The sequence below is a fragment of the Lytechinus variegatus genome, chromosome 1 (assembly GCF_018143015.1).
Source record: "Lytechinus variegatus isolate NC3 chromosome 1, Lvar_3.0, whole genome shotgun sequence".
Classification (NCBI taxonomy): Eukaryota; Metazoa; Echinodermata; class Echinoidea; order Temnopleuroida; family Toxopneustidae; genus Lytechinus; species Lytechinus variegatus.
Genome location: NC_054740.1, coordinates 57,371,446 through 57,388,124, shown reverse-complemented (window position 1 = coordinate 57,388,124; position 16,679 = coordinate 57,371,446). Strand labels below are relative to the sequence as shown.

The window sequence follows — 16,679 nt, the reverse complement described above, 5'->3', positions numbered from 1 at the left end:
AATCATTAATTATCTCTTCCAGTAAACATTTTTAGCATCGAATGTGAAGGACATACAATTTGATGGCGACTCTGGACCAAGTTGAGTATGCAGTTAACATGATTAATGATATCCTTCTCGAGCAATGTCTGATAGCAATGTTGTTTTGTTTTGTCTACAGGTTGGCCAATTTGTTTCGTTTGTCATGCATCTGTATCATCGAGAAGATAAAATGGATAGTATTTTGAGCTGAACCCCCATTTTTCTCGAAACTGACATGTAGCTCGTTACAATCAGAGGGAAGAATAAAGTTGGTCAATGTGAGTTTTACGCCATATAATGTTTCGATTTAAATTGTTGAAAGCTTTGATTTATCGGGTTATGTACCCTATGCTTACGCCATGCATCGCATACGATTTAAGGCCCGGTCTCACTGCACTTACGGATGCAAAGCGGATTAAATCCGTTGGAAAACGCTATGCATCCGTTGTGTACTCGTTGCGTACGTGTTGGCTCTATCCATCGAGCATCCTTCCGCTGTGATTTCATCCGCGCAAAAAGTTTTGAGCTGCACAAAACCTATAGAACAGATCAACGGATAAACTTTCCGCCGGTACGATGTAATGTACATCCGCGGCATATACGAGAAACAAACGTTCCATATCCGCTATCATCCGTTAAACGTCCGCTGTATCCTCTGCACCCTCACAACTCAAGGCCCGGTCCCACTGGGGGGAAGTTGAATTACGCATGAATTGCGAATACAAATTTCGGTCATTCGTTGTCATCCGCATTAAATTTGGCCAAAAAAAATAAAAATCCACTTTAAAATTGCGGATACATAAAAGATGTACAGCGAACAAATTACGATTAAAAGCGGAAATATCACGAATAAAAACGAATTACCTTGCGAATGCTATTTTACGAGGGATATTGCTTGTAAAATTGTGGAATGTATTGCAGACATTGCGAAAATGTAACGAAAGTAATGCGGAAGTATAACACATGTATTGCGGACAAAAATAGGATGCTAAACGATTATTGCGGAAGTATTACGTATGCATAGAGAATGCAATGCGCACGTGGTGCGGAAACAACGGTCGCATTGCGAATGTGATACATTTGAATCGAGACCATATAAAAGAAGAGCACTCCACTGTGTCAACAAGGTTTTGGCCCCTTCGCCATTCTCCAGGAACTATTTGTCCATTCTTCAGCTGCCGGTCCACAAGCCTGTTCTGTAGGACTGGGTAGCGGGTGCGCATTAGGTTGTGGAGCAGAATGCAAGTCTTCAGTATCAGCCTGACTGTGTCGGCATGGTGCTGCATGGTGGTGAGAATGACTTGGAATCTATTCGCCTTGATACCAAATGCGTTCTCGACGACTCTCCTGGCCCTCGACAGCCTGTAGTTATAGATACGCTCTTCCCTGGTCAGGGCCTTTGCACTGTATGGCTTCATTAGGTATGTTCTCAGAGAGAAAGCATCGTCGCCCACAATGAAGTATGGGACATCTTGGGTGTCATTGGGTAAGGGATCTGGATTTGGCCAACCCATAATGTCGCCGTTCTCGAGACCTTGCTTCAGCTCACTTTGGTTGTATATTTGAGCATCTGATGCGGAACCGTTTCCTGATACGTCAGCCAAAAGAACCTTGTAGCCAGAACTGACCAGGGCAACTAAAATGATACTGAAAAAGCCCTTGTAGTTGTAATATTCCGAGCCTGAGTTTGGGGGAGCTTTGCATGCCACATGCTTGCCATCAATCGCGCCGATTGTGTGAGGAAAGTTCCACCTCTGCAACCAGTCATTGGCAATTTCACGCCATTCTCCATCGTTGGTAGGGCAAGTCATCTGTTCATCAAGGTACTCTTCTGATATGGCTGTACATTCTTCTCTGACAACTTTGCTGATTGTGTTGTGAGGGACCCTCCAACCGTACTGCATGTCCCTGTATTTTGAACCAGAGGCAAGATGGCGTAGGGTTATGGCCACTTTGAGTCCAGGCTCTAAGTTCGCTCTGAAGTTGGTCTGTGTCTTGAGCAGTCGAGGAGTGAGCCGGTTCACCAGTTCGTCAAACATGTCTGGAGGCATTCTCCTAAAGTTCTGGAAGGCACGTGGATCTTCGTTACGCAGCTCCACCATCAATCTATTGTACATGCCTAGATCTAGTCTTCTGCCAATCCAAGGTCTCACCCAGACCGCTCTTTGATTTCTCCTTCGCTTTCTTTTCCGTATTTTGATCAAACGTTGAACTTGGAAGAGAAGATTGTTATGTTGTTGGATGGCTGCAACTATCAAATGTCCGTGATGATCCATGGCAACATCCTATATTCTACACAACTGTTCTTAAAATGACGGTCAAATTTCATTTTCTGTTACATTTATATAATAATCTGGGTTTACGATGAATGTTTGCTGTTTGCTGTGTACTCGCAAATTGTTCGCGAAACAGTCGTAATACAAACGCACTATTCGTGACCAGTCTGTAAGCATTCTTTTTAAATTATTATAGCTTGGTATAAAGTCGTATTAGGCACGCTATGCATTCGTTTCGCATTCTATCCCAGTCCGCTACTTATCCGCAATCCCATGTCCGTTGCGGATATCACAGGATAACTGCGAAAATTCAGCGCATACATAGAGTATGCATTGCGTATGCATTGCGCATATAAACCGGATGATTTCCGCTCCCAGGAGTTTTGGGCAGCCCAAAACTCCTGGGAACGGAAAAATGTGCCTTTGCGGATGATTACGGACATGTGCGGAAAATAACCGTCTTAAAACAGCATACTTTACGAATATTGCGGATGTTTAGCGTCTGTAATCAAATTTTATCCGCAATTTATGCGCAATCCATCCTAAATGTCACTGGGACCGGGCCTTCAGATCCACTGAAGCTGAACAACGGATGGAGGGAGGAAAGATAAGGTACATGGAACGTCTATATACATCGTTGGTAGCACGGATAAACGTAGAAAGGATGTAAGCGTATGCATCTCGTAAATAAGTAATAAAAACCCTCCCCTTCGGAGCTGTCATCCACTTCCATCCGTTTTCATCCGCAAGGTTTACGATGAACAACCGTTAAACATCCGCGCTACATACTACCCACATCCGTGCTTTTCCGTTATGTTTTCGCATTTTTTCGCCAATATTGTCCATTTCTGGAGCGGATGAAAGCGGATGGGGCCACCCGCGAAATTTTGCTCGTCAGCTGTATGTCTCCTTAATGAATACGTTTGTATCCGTCGGCCAGTGGGACCAGGTATAGCGGTTCCTCGTTTCAAAGTTATAATCTACGAAGCTTCACTTGTTTTTTTTTTAAGTTGTATTTTATTGAATTCATTAGACAAACAATACAATATCATTATTTTTCAAGTAACACATTACAAATAACCCCTACGTGATTGTTTAAATGTTCATTTTATCATAATTATGCTATAACCTCAATTCAAAGGTGTATATAGGCCTGTAAACTAATTTCTCTTCGGTGTAGCTGTCTCGTACACTCTCAGAAATGTTTTAATCAACCTACCTGGGGCCTGTTGCATAAAACTTTTTACCTGAGAAATACCTGAGGTATTTTTTTACCAGAGTTTTTTCTCAAGTAAAAAGTTTTATGCATCAGGCTGCAGGTTCATTAAATGGGAAGTCCACCCCAATAAGAAGTTAATTTGAATAAAAAGAGAAAAATCAAGCAAATACATGTATAACTCTGAAATTTTCATCAAAATCGGACGTGAATAAGAAAGTTATGACATTTAAAGTTTCACTTAATTTTACAAAACAATTCATGCACATCCTGGTCGGTATGGAAATGGAGGGACCGATGACATCACCCAATTACTTTGTATTTTATTATTTGAAGTATTTTAATTTTCTCTTCATTGTGATGTGAAACAAAGATTCATTCCTTCCTGAAAATGACTGGAAATCATTGGCGGCAGAAGCCCCAAAATTTAGGAGGGGTCCCCCTGAATTGTTTTGATGGACACAGGAAAAAAAATTGACAAGGTTATCAACCTACATTTCAGTAGGGGATCGCCAAAAAATTTTGACAAGCAAAATAAAGAAAAGGTCATCAACCTCAATTTTAGGGGGGGGGGGGGCACAAACATTTCAGGGGGTCCACGTAAATTTGGGGGGGGGGGAACGAAGGAAATAAAATTGACAAGCAAAAAAAAAAGGTTATCAACAGAAAATTTAAGGGGGGACTGTACCCCCCCACCTCAAATTTTTTTGGGGGGCAGGACCCCCCGCTTCCGCCGCCTATGCTGGAAATACATTTTTTTTTCTTGGAGTGTCAAGACATGAAGTTTGTCATGCTTATCTTACATTCCCTCCTTCTACAGACGTTAGCAGAAAATTCAGACATTGGACAGAGATAGGTGTTGTATCAAAGGAGAGAAGCTTCTATATCCGATACGCCAGTTCGGTTCCGGGTTTTGAGAAGCGTCTATGTGAAATATCCGATACGGTTCTGGATGTAGACTGGCAAATCGTTGGGCTAGTACCTCAATGACACTCATCGAGACGAATGTGAAAGACACAGAAAACATACAGTTTTAAAGTGCAGTACTATATAAGGTATGTATAATGGCATTTTATGAATCTTCCGATCCGGGAAGGGCATATGCGTTAAAGGGGGACGCTATATGCTGAAATAATCATATCTTAATAAATATAATAAAATTCACCGAGCATCGTGCTGAAAATTTCTTCAAATTCTGAAAAAATCGAAAACTTTGAATCTTGAAGTTTAGCTATATTTTCAAAAAATAACTGATATGCATGTCGTCATGAATAATCATAAGGTAAAGTCATGATGTCATATCCCCGCTTTCCCTTTTACGTTATTACATGAAATTGTAATTATTTCATATTTTAATACATGTGTGTATGATATGTTTTCTTTTATAAGTTGTAGCAGTTAATATCTAATGGATTAAATCAGTTGTCAATCTAATTTTTTTTATAATTATTGGAGGATGAAATCTGAATAAACACATTATGACATCATAGATTTGCTCATTGAATTTGTTTCACTGAAATAATGCCAATCATTAAAAGGAATAATTTTGTGATTCCTTGTCCGATTTAATCAAAATTTTCAGTTTTTGTCTCACCTGCATAGCAGAGTGAGACTATAGGCGCCGCTTTTCCGACGGCGACGGCGGCGTCAACATCAAATCTTAACCTGAGGTTAAATTTTTGAAATGACATCATAACTTAAAAAGTATATGGACCTAGTTCATGAAACTTGGCCATAAGTTTGATAAAGTATTACTGAACATCCTACCAGAGTTTCATGTCACATGACCAAGGTCAAAGGTCATTTAGGGTCAATGAACTTAGGCCATGTTGGAGGAATCAACATCAAAATCTTAACCTGAGGTTAAGTTTTTGAAATGTCATAACTTAGAAAATATATGGACCTAGTTCATGAAACTTGGACGTAAGATTAATTAAGTATCACCGAACATCCTGCATGAGTTTTATGTCACATGATCAAGGTCAAAGGTCATTTAGGGTCAATGAACTTTGGCCGAATTGGGGGTATCTGTTGAATTCCCATCATAACTTTGAAAGTTTATGGATCTGATTCATGAAACTTGGACATAATAGTAATCAAGCATCACTAAACATTTTGTGCAAGTTTCAGGTCTCATGATTAAGGTCAAAGGTCATTTAGGGTCAATGAACTTTGGCCAAATTGGGGGTATCTGTTGAATTACCATCATAACTTTGAAAGTTTATTGGTCTAGTTCGTTAAACTTGGACATTAGAGTAATCAAGTATCACTGAACATCCTGCGCGCATTTCAGGTCACATGACCAAGGTCAAAGGTCAATGAACTTTGGCCGAATTGGGTGTATCTGTTGAATTACCATCATAACTTTGAAAGTTTATGGATCTGATTCATGAAACTTGGACATAAGAGTAATCAAGTATCACTGAACATCCTGTTCGAGTTTCAGGTCACATGATCAAGGTCAAAGGTCATGTAAGGTCAATGAACTTTGGCCATGTTGGGTTTTTTTGTTGAATAACCATCATATCTCTGTAAGTTTATTGGTCTAGTTCATAAAAAGTGGACATAAGAGTAACCATGTCTCACTGAACATCTTGTGCGAGTTAGAGTAGTTTTCAAAGTCAGCACTGCTACTATATTGAACCACGTGATGCAGGTGAGACGGCCAGAGGCATTCCACTTGTTTCTTAATATTGATATTTCTGAATCTGTACAAATCATGCTATTTTTAGCCTGGCGTGTCCATCACACTTTCATTTATTTTTTAAATAGAAAATTAAGTTATCATTTAGCATATTGTTTGTTTTGTTGTTGTTGATGTTTGTTTATGTATATTCGTTTGTTTTTAGGAATACAATAAGTTGTAGCCAACCTTATTTAAAAAGAAAAAAATATCCAACCAATGATGCACATTATTACGTATCTTGATCAATAAACATTAACAGGAACAGAGAGTATTGATTCTCAATCATCGTTCAAAGGTTTGTCAGATTAAAGTGCATTTTTTAAATTGATTTTACTCAATTCGAACTAGAATGAGATATTGTCGTCTTGTCATGATTATGTAATATTCTTGAGGGTTTCTCAGAAGATAACACCACTAGGTTACCTGTATATAGATTGCACAGGGTAATTATTCCTTGGAAAATTAGTGGTCTTGGTATACTTGTCTCGATTTATAAATAGAAAGATAATAATGTACTAAAACATGGTCGTACACGGAACTTTTTTGCTTGGGTGCAAGACGTGTATTAAGGGTTTAAAAAAAGCGACGCAGCAAAGCGACCGAGCTTGTTATTGGCGCTTTTGCATTTTGTAGAGTGAAATCATAGAGCTATTAACCTCCATGGTGAAATTTAAGGATTTCGTGCATACTATTGTTGTCGATATTAAAACAATTTTCAGTAAAGAAAAGGTAAGTTTTAAATATTTCGGGGCTGCTTACTGCCATGTATCGAAACAAAGAAGATACCAGGAAGATTCTCATTGTTTATCTTTACTGCACTCACTTCAGTCAGGTAAGATTTGTGTGCCAGGCGCGAATTAATGCATCAGTGAACGCAGACCATGTCTCAAGACTGAACAGAAATGCTGGTCCACTTTTCTTTCGAATCCTAGGTCTCATCTCGAATCACTTATTATTTATGGCAAAGACAATGTATATAAAAAAATATCACTGAAATTAATGACATTATATACTCATATCCTATTCTTCTATTTTTAACACATGGCCACGGTGCATGAATGTGTTGTAAACTGACACTCCATATACTCTTAAAACAAATCAGTCAAATTGACTAGAACAGTAGTCAGCTGGGTTCAACTGACAATTATATTCTAGTCAGAAATAACTCTGTTCTAATAAAATACGACTACAAATAGTCAAATATGACTAAAATAACAGTCGCACCCAGCTGACCCTATTAACTAGTCATTTTTGACTGATTTGTGGGGTTTTTTCAGAGTGGAAAAAAGTGTGATGATATTCAAGCCAATACTAAGATGATATACATCCCGTGATTAGATTGCATTGGTGTATAATGTCTGCTTTAACGTGATAAGAAAATTATTATATATTCTTCATTAGGCCTATCATGTGCATATCAATAGATGGTGCAAAGGTGGAACTTGAGATATCGCATCATGTTTAGTTAATAGCCTATTGTGCTGACGCTGTTATCTTTGCTATATATATCTAAAAACCTAGTTGCATGCATCTTGGATTGTTTTTAAACCTCGTTGCATATCATGGATTCCACATCACAAGGGTCATTGAATTTGGTTCTTATGGTGACAACGCATTTGCTTATTTATCTGCTCGCTGTGATTTTTTTCTCCTTTTATGATTTTGTTTGTGTAAGTGTTGGTTTGAATATTCATGTTTAGTTTTCTTGCGTAAGTTGTTTCTTTGTCAGTGTTTAGCATAGGCCTGGTGTTTTTAAAGCCCTTGTGAGTTATGAACCTGCCGGATTGCCTCCTGGGCAAGTTCTTTAAATTGCGGGTGAACAGGGGTGGTATTCTGAGATCCATTTTATCTCAGATAAAATAAAATATTTTATCTCCGTTAAAATCAGTGAGATAAAATACCCTTAAAATCTCTCCGAATTGGTATTCTGAGAACAATTTTATCTTCATTTTATCTCTGTAAGACACACCTATTTTTAAATTAATATCCAATTAGAAACGCGCTTTTATAGCTCTCACATATCACTCAACCAATGAAAATCCATTCCGCTAGGAGGTGTGGCAAAGAAGTCAGATTGCGTCAATTTATTGACTCCAAATACGCTTGCACTATACGCTTGCGCGTCTTTCAGAGTTTTCTTTTTAAAAAAATGACAATACTCTTGTCTTTTTTTCGAAGTCTATTTCGCATCTTTTCAAGCATCATTTCATAGACAATATCAGTCAAGAAAACTATTATGAAATACTTCCTGATTGTACAGGGATAACTTTAAGGTGTTGTTCTCAATGAATATATAATTTTTCTTCATTTTCTTGTCAACATTTTGAGTTCATTCACCTAGAAATATTGACGAAATCACCATCGCGGAGATAAAATAGCCCCTACCCTCTTTTAAGTTTATTTTATTTTTTCTTCAAAGTAACTTTGGCGCAAGCACATCACCCGCGTTGCAATGTCCAGATACGCGATGGGTAGGTGTACGCAGCCATTGTTCTGTTGCGTATCATCTGTAGATACGCAAGATAAAATTTATGCGCAAGATAAAATCTAAAATTTTATGTGAGAGATAAAATCTCATCTCAGAATACAATTTCATTTTAAGAGATAAAATAAAATATTTTAAAGATAAAATGACCTCAGAATACCACCCCAGGGCATTAAGATCAGGCACCAATCCCCATAGCTATAGTTATAAGTGCTGCTTAATGTAATTTCATTAATATTATTCTAAGTTATTTCTTGTACAGCGCTTTGATCATATTTATGGTAAAGCGCTATATAAGTACCTGATATGTATGTATGTATGTTATATAGGTACGTATTGAATTAATGTCACTGCAGGGATTCCGGGGGGGGGGGCACTTACATCTACTTGTGGATACCATGCGCGACCAAAAAACACGTAGAAATTATGTCTTTTTCACGATAGGGCACGTTACGTACGTAACGTGAAAAGGGTGACGAAAACACAAAATAATGAAAAAAGGGTATCTATTTCGCTAGGAAAGTTACGTGCTTAGGGTCAAATTTGTGGGGATGATAAAACAAAATTAAAATGTTTTATAAAGTATGTCCTTTTTGCCCCAACACTACGTGTTTAGAGTCCGATTTGCGCGAGGTGTGGAATGTGGGGTCGTACAAACTAAATGATGTGTAAAGGTAAAACCGACGACCAAAGACCCGTGGCATAAGAATAAAATATTCCTGTACTTGTTTCCAATAATTGTTAAAGGTAGGATTTTACACGCCAATACTTGTTAAGGGGTGCATTTTCAGTATATGGAAAATACGTGTTTAGGGTGCTTTTTGAGACCCCATGGTCGGGCATGGTATCCAACCGTGAATGGAAGTCCCCCCGGAGGGATTCCCTGGTCAGTGAGTTATAAGGGGGGAGGTTAAACGGGCAAATTCCTCGAGTGACACTTTTAAGGGGACAAACACGTGAAAGAGGAAAAGGGGTGACAAAACGGACAAATATATTTATATATTTTTGAGGATTTTTGGCGAGGCAACTTCAATGTTTCCCCAGACGTCATAATACGCCGCTGATTTACAGCATCATATATCTCCGTCATAGTTTACTACTAGTACAAGAAGCTATGATCATATTACGCGGCAATGACCTTAGCATTCTATTTTTTCTAGGGCAGTTGAATTTTATGCTGGTACATAATCATGATAATAAGTACTCCTGAACTTTTAGTACTGTAAGAAATGTTTCAATGTGCAGCAAACTTAATGGGGACGATTCTTCATAAAAAAAATTATTGACTAGCAAGATATGTGGAAAGTTAAAACGAGTCGTACATTATTCATAAAATTACAATTTATATGAAAGTAGATTATCTGTTCGCTATTCAACAGTAGTTAGCTGAATAAATTACCACATAAGTACCACAAACGAACAACATATTGTAAACGTTTGCATAAATATTATATATTTTTTATTTTGCGCCCTTCGATTAACACGTCATGCATTGCCCATTAAATCAAAGAGGAAAAACTACTCTCTATCTGCAGCATAAATTTTAATTTAAGAAAATGACAAAGACGTTCTATAGTGTGGGGGGGGGGGCATTAATGAAGCGAGCAAGCTTTTCACCATGGTGTTATGTTCAACACGGGTGTATGATTTAATGCACACATGAAATGAATTGTGAAAAAATGCAATAAAAAGTACGTTTTTCAAAGTAGGGCAACTCCCACCCCGGGGCCCGACGGCGTACGGCTATGCATTTGTTAGAGAGAGAGATCATCTTGCAAACACAATGCCAAGTTATTTTTCTTTGAATAAAAGGAGCGAAATATTACCCCGACAGGGCCCGGTTAAGCCACAATAGTGTGTGTTTTATCAGAATAAAGAGAATTGGTAAATCAGATACGAAGAGAGAGAGAGAGAGAGATATATAGAGGGGGGGGGGGGAGGGAGAGTTGGACATCCCCTTTGAGTGCGTTGTCAGAATTTACATGAAACTTTACCCGCCAAATTCTTTTCATTAGGGAAAATGTCTGACGCGTCAGCCGATCGTGACGGTGATCTAAGCAGGAGAGCGATGAATATCCTCGAGTTCATTGGTGAACTTGTGATCCTTCATCTCCACATTCTCTTGGTTACCATAGAGGCCTTCCTAATATGGATGATACCAAGTTTCCTGAGGTCGAAATCTCTGGAGGGTGAGACGATGCTCATTACGGGGGCTGGCAGCGGCATGGGCAGGCTCTTCGCGCTCAAGTTTTCTGCATTAGGTGAGTGGCTTGAAGGGGTAACCCCTGCCATACTTGGGGAGCGTTTCATGAAAGGATTGATATATGCTTTTTTCCGACAAGGTTTTCATTTATTTCCTAAAAGATTTTATCCAATATTAAACGCGAAAACAATTCATTTACTTTACAGCTGTACATCAGGGCACTAGAAACTTTTTTTCCACGGGGGATGCTGGTATATGTAATTATTATTGCAGGTGCTGATCCTGAAGATTATGACACAGTATGGTCTTCAGAGTTTGAAAATGGAAATAATCATTGTGCCCACACTTATGAAAACATGCTAAATGAGTGTGAAAACATGTGTGACCCCGCCCCTCCCCGTGTGTATACTACGCAGTGTGGTAACAGATTCTCACAGATTGGTGGCATTCAGTGAAATATTCCACAGTGTAAGCCATACGATGTGACCGCATTCTGAATACACCGTGTCACCATCATCATCGTGTGAACAACATAGCATCACAGTGTGGCTAGACTGGCTACCTTGTAGATTATATTCCACAGAATGGCTAACCTGTGAATACCATTTCGCTGTGCTACTTTTAATTTCATAGTGCATCCACACCATCCAGTGCAAACAGAATGTGTTCTGACATCACAGTGTGAATGGCAGTGTGAAATAACAATGTGGAACATAGTGTGAATACACTACATCGTTGTCCACACTGTGTTTCTTCCAGCAGGAACGTTCAAAATTTTCAATCGGAAAACTTTCTTTCTTATTCATTCGAATCCATGCAGGCGTACGAGTGGTATTGTGGGATATCAACGCCTCTGCCGTTGAAGAAACGGCGAAGATGGTACGCGTGAACGGCGGAAAGGCCTGGTGGTATACCTGTGACGTCACCAAGATGGAGACGGTCAACGAGGCTGCACAGAGGGTGAGGGAAGAGGTCGGGGACGTGACCATGCTGGTTAACAACGCAGGCATTGTGACCGGGAAGTACTTCCAGGATTTGAAAGAAGAGGATTACCAGAGGACAATGAATGTTAATTCATTGGCTCATGCGTGGGTAAAGACTGATTTTTTCCTGTAATTTGTTATGGAAGTTTAATTGCCACTTAGGAGAGGCTGCAGGGAGGGCGGGGGGGGGGGGGCAGGTCGCCTGCATGATTTTATTTTTAAAGAAGAGAAAGAGGAGAGGAAGAAAAGTGAGAAATGTCTGGGTTGAATAGCTCCATTCCATTTCATTCAATTAAAAGGGGGTGGGGGTATCCTTTACACCAACGCTGCGTCCATTAATTTCTCGCTGCGTCAGTGAAAAATTCCCGTGAAGCAGGAACTGCTACAGCGAACAGAGAGCGCAGCGAGAACTGTTATTGACGTGGCATAGTCTGCGTGATCTCCAGAGACACATTTTCCACTACGTGGATCTTGAACATGTCCAAAGTTCATGTAGCAGGAGCGCAATCTGAAGAGTGCATGGTAATGACGCAGCAAGGACCTACTTAGGACCTACTAACAGCTCAAACGACGAAGCATAGATATGGTGGAATGGAACGAGAAACAACTCTGTCCATGTCTATTGTGTGGCCGCCACGCACATTCAGATGTCACTACGTCCTATACATCAGGTGAAGTTCTCGCTACGTTGTTGAAGGCCCGAAGAAAACCTAGCACCCGGCACCACCTTCATTTGATTTTCTGAAAAAAATGTGAAATTGCCAAGTGCATGCTACGTCCGCGCCAGGTTCTTCTTAAGTTTCTACTAGATTTATTCTTCGCGCAAATGTGGTCCATGCTGCGTCGAAGCGGTTCCTACATCCAGCAGATTGCTATTGTTGTACCTTCGTTTATTTGGACTTAGCACCAACTTGATATGCGTGATGGCCGTGTAGTGGTCGCATAGAAGTAGTATAGGAGACATGGATAGAGACATAGAGTTGTTGCCACGTTCTCCCGATGTCCTCAACGTCGATGCAACGTCAGTTGTTAGTAGGTCCTTACTGCGTCATTACGCACTGTTCAGACGGCGCTCTCGTTACGTGAACTTTTGACATGTTAAAAGTCCTCTGGCGGATTTTCACTGCGCTTTCTGTACACCGTATAGTAGGCCCCACTGCGTCATGGCTATTTTTCTTTGATGCGACGAGCTTTGCTTCAATGGGGTATCAGTTGGCGGTACGTCCAAATATACAAGGTGCAGCAAGTCGAAGTCGCGTAATCTCCTGGATGTATTCAGAATGTAGCGGGGATCGTTTCGACGTAGCATGGACCGCTTTTGCTCGCAGAATAAACTTAGTGGGAGCGCCACACACCACGCATCATAAACCTCACAATGACTTAGCGCGAACGTAGCACGCAAGTGAAAATCTTTCGAGAAATCAAACAAAGTTGGCGCCACGTCTGAATTTCGACAACGTAGAGGGAACTTCGATCATCTGGTGTAAAGGACCGGGGCTTGATTTCGTATCAAACCAGGTTGCTAAAATAATGTACTGTAGAGTTATGGTTTTGCCGGGTTTATAGTGATGTGCCTCCTTTAGGCTCGATAGAGTCTGTAAACGTCATTCTTTCATATCTTCTTTCTTATACCACTTCCCTCTCCTACCCCCCTCATTATTCCAAACTTCACATACCCTCCTGTTTTAATCTGTTATAACATTGGCACACTGAACTTTCACCGTGACTGTCTCAGCTGAGTCTTCTTCCTCTTGCTATTTATTGCTAACATTACTTTTTATCTCTCTATCTTTATTCTGACTTAAGACCCTGAAGGCGTTCCTTCCTCACATGTTGGAGAGGAATCACGGTCATATCGTCACTATAGCTAGTATCATGGGTGAGCTTGTAGTACCAGGATTGAGCGATTACTGTATGAGTAAATTCGCTGCTGTCGCACTCCACGAAAGTTTGCTACGCGAGGTCCGGGCTCAGCGGAAAGATGGGATCCATTTTACACTGGTCAATCCTTACAAGATCGACACCGGAATGTTTGACGGAGCGAGGATCAAAAAGTCGTGAGTGGGAACACAGCTCAATATCCATGTGTTTTATTACTTTGCAAATGGGAAATGAAAGAAAACACTCAATATAGATTATTTAAAAATGAAACCAGATTATTTGCGTTTAAAATGAATCTCAAATTAGTGTTTAGATATGAAATAATAATAATTAAACAATTTTTTCCAGAGTCTGAATTGTTTATCTCTAGATTCTATAACACTTTCTGATTGTTTTAAGATCTCTTACTCTCCAAATGCAAAAGGAGCTAATCGATCTAATCTCACTACTCTCAGCCTAGTAAGATGATGGACCAGTCCTGGTGGAATGAGATTTCATTCTTTCACGAATGATTTTTGCCTTTTTTTGAGTGACAGTGTAAAAAATGACCTTTCACAAAAAACAGTAAAAATTCACTCTTAATGGATTGAAATCTTATTTCATCAGAACTTGATCATCTCATCTCATCTTTAGCACGTTTAGGGACCCGAGTCCTTTGCATTTAGAGTGGCTATAGACCCCACAAAATCATTCAAAGTGTCATCGGAATACAACATAGACCGGTTTTGATGATATAACAAAGATAGATAACTAAATAGATAAGATGAAAATTACATGGCTTTTGTTGGCATACCATCACTCCTCAACAGTCATTACTGGTTTGCGTCCAATATTTTGAAAACGCAACACTACCATAATGCTGATTCTATTGTGTTTTGATTACAGAGCAGAGTTGTTGTTCCCTACCCTTAAACCCGAGTACGTAGCTGACAAGGTTGTAGAAGCTGTACAAACTAACACAGACGTGGTCAGGACACCTTTCATCTTCAATATTGTTGTCATTATCTCAAAGTAAGCTCATTTTAGAACGTTTGATTTTATCCACTGAAATCACTGCTCACGATGGATAGCGCCATCATTCGCCATTGGCGATTCGTAATGTGTCATTAAAGGTCAAGTTCACCCCAGAAAAATGTTGATATGAATAAATATAGAAAAATTAAAGAAGCATAAATATTCTGAATGTGCCACATAGTTGGGACAAATAAGTGTATGTCATTGTCATGATTTTTATACATTAAATTTGTCAGATGAGTGATTCAGTACTTCCTAATGATTTTTCGTTTCATTTATTCGTCATTTCCTTCTGTACACAGAATACTACCTCTGAAGGCCATACTTCTCCTTGAAGACTTCGCTGGAAACGAGAAGGCAATGAAAACCTTTGTTGGACGTAGAGGGCAGACTGTCGATGAGCAAGCAGTGACAAAGATTGAGTGATTCTTCTTCTCTCGTCACACATGTCACATAATTATGACTCGACGAATCAAGCAGATAAAAGTCGTATTGATTTTTTAAAATGTAATCGCCGATGTTCGAGAGGGAGTATTAAACTCATCGTATTTCGAAATTCAATTTAACTCAGGCCTTGGTTTTTCGAATCCTCCATGCTGTAATGGCGATATTCTCAGAGAGTAACTTGTGCATAAGTGTTAAATTAGCAGATGATGAAATTTACTTATACTGTTAAGGATGTGTGTTACCATTTTACCATTTGCTATCCTTTGGTTTTACACCACATCTCAAAATTGTATTACATCTAATACCTCGGTCACAATTACTCTACGGCGGCCGTACAGCGATTCGAAAACAGCCGTTTTAACATTTTTTTGTACCATAAAATAAAAACAATTAAAACGGCCGTGAGGAATACATGTGACCTAGGTATAATATATTTGTAGTCCAATTTAAACAGAAATAACAAAGGTGAAGCACCAGTTGTATTTTCATAGTAAATTTTCTTTTAATGCTGAGCTATAAAATCACATGTTTTAAATATTTGAACAAGATTGATAGTGGAGGTTCCGATTATACTGACTAAGCATTTTCACGTGTACGCACTGAGGTTTCCAGCAAAGTGTGTCAACAAACTTATTTACTGCCCTTAATTTTAAGGCATTATTTGTTGCAAATATATCTCTCTTCTTCATGTCAGTGATTGTGGGAATATGTCAATGTCACAGTCGAATATTGTGTGCATATTTTTAAATCTTAAATTATTGTATTTAATTAATGTATATAGCCCTTTTTCTTAATTATGCGTAGTTTCCACTCACATGACTGGTGAATTATTTGTAGATATGGAATTCAATTAGTAAATGTACTTAAATATTTCTGCATTATATTATGTATGCTGCTAGTTCCTATGACTCATTTCCAATCAATTTATTTCAGAAATGTGCCATTGTAGCAAATGATTCTCTATTTGCTGTGTACGAATTTCAACAAATAGTACTATATCTCAAATTATCTTGTCTTGTTGTCATTTCACGTCTCATAACAACAAAGACGATTGCGATAACGACGACGATCATGATGATGATGATGTTGATGATGATATTGATGATAATGATAATGATGATGATCATGGTGATGACAATAATGATATTAATGATGGTGATGATGATGACAATAATGATATTAATGATGGTGATGATGACAATGATGATAATGATGATGGTGATGATGGTGTTGATGATGATGATGATGGTGATGATGATATTGATGATGGCGATGATGATGATGAAGAAGATGATGTGATGATGACAATAATGATATTGATGATGATGGTGATGACAATAATGATATTAATGATGGTGATGATGATGATAATGATATTAATGATGGTGATGATGATGACAATAATGATGATAATGATGATGGTGATGATGGTGTTGATGATGATGATGGTGATGATGATGATGACAG

At 39.0% G+C, this 16,679-nt stretch overlaps 2 protein-coding genes across 2 annotated transcripts; one reads left to right on the top strand and one right to left on the bottom strand.

The window, feature by feature from the left end:
- Window positions 1-1,031: 1,031 nt before the first annotated feature.
- Window positions 1,032-2,123, bottom strand: LOC121431117 (putative nuclease HARBI1). The gene has a single exon (XM_041628621.1). The coding sequence runs from the start codon at window positions 2,121-2,123 to the stop codon at window positions 1,032-1,034; it is 1,092 nt and encodes a 363-aa protein (XP_041484555.1).
- A 2,215-nt stretch (window positions 2,124-4,338) lies between these two features.
- LOC121417918 (retinol dehydrogenase 10-B-like) lies at window positions 4,339-16,210 on the top strand. The gene is made up of 6 exons (XM_041611649.1): window positions 4,339-4,568; window positions 10,700-10,945; window positions 11,708-11,979; window positions 13,677-13,927; window positions 14,637-14,762; window positions 15,068-16,210. The coding sequence occupies exons 2-6, from the start codon at window positions 10,705-10,707 to the stop codon at window positions 15,189-15,191; spliced, it is 1,014 nt and encodes a 337-aa protein (XP_041467583.1). The 5' UTR covers window positions 4,339-4,568; window positions 10,700-10,704; the 3' UTR covers window positions 15,192-16,210.
- The last annotated feature ends 469 nt before the right edge of the window (window positions 16,211-16,679 follow it).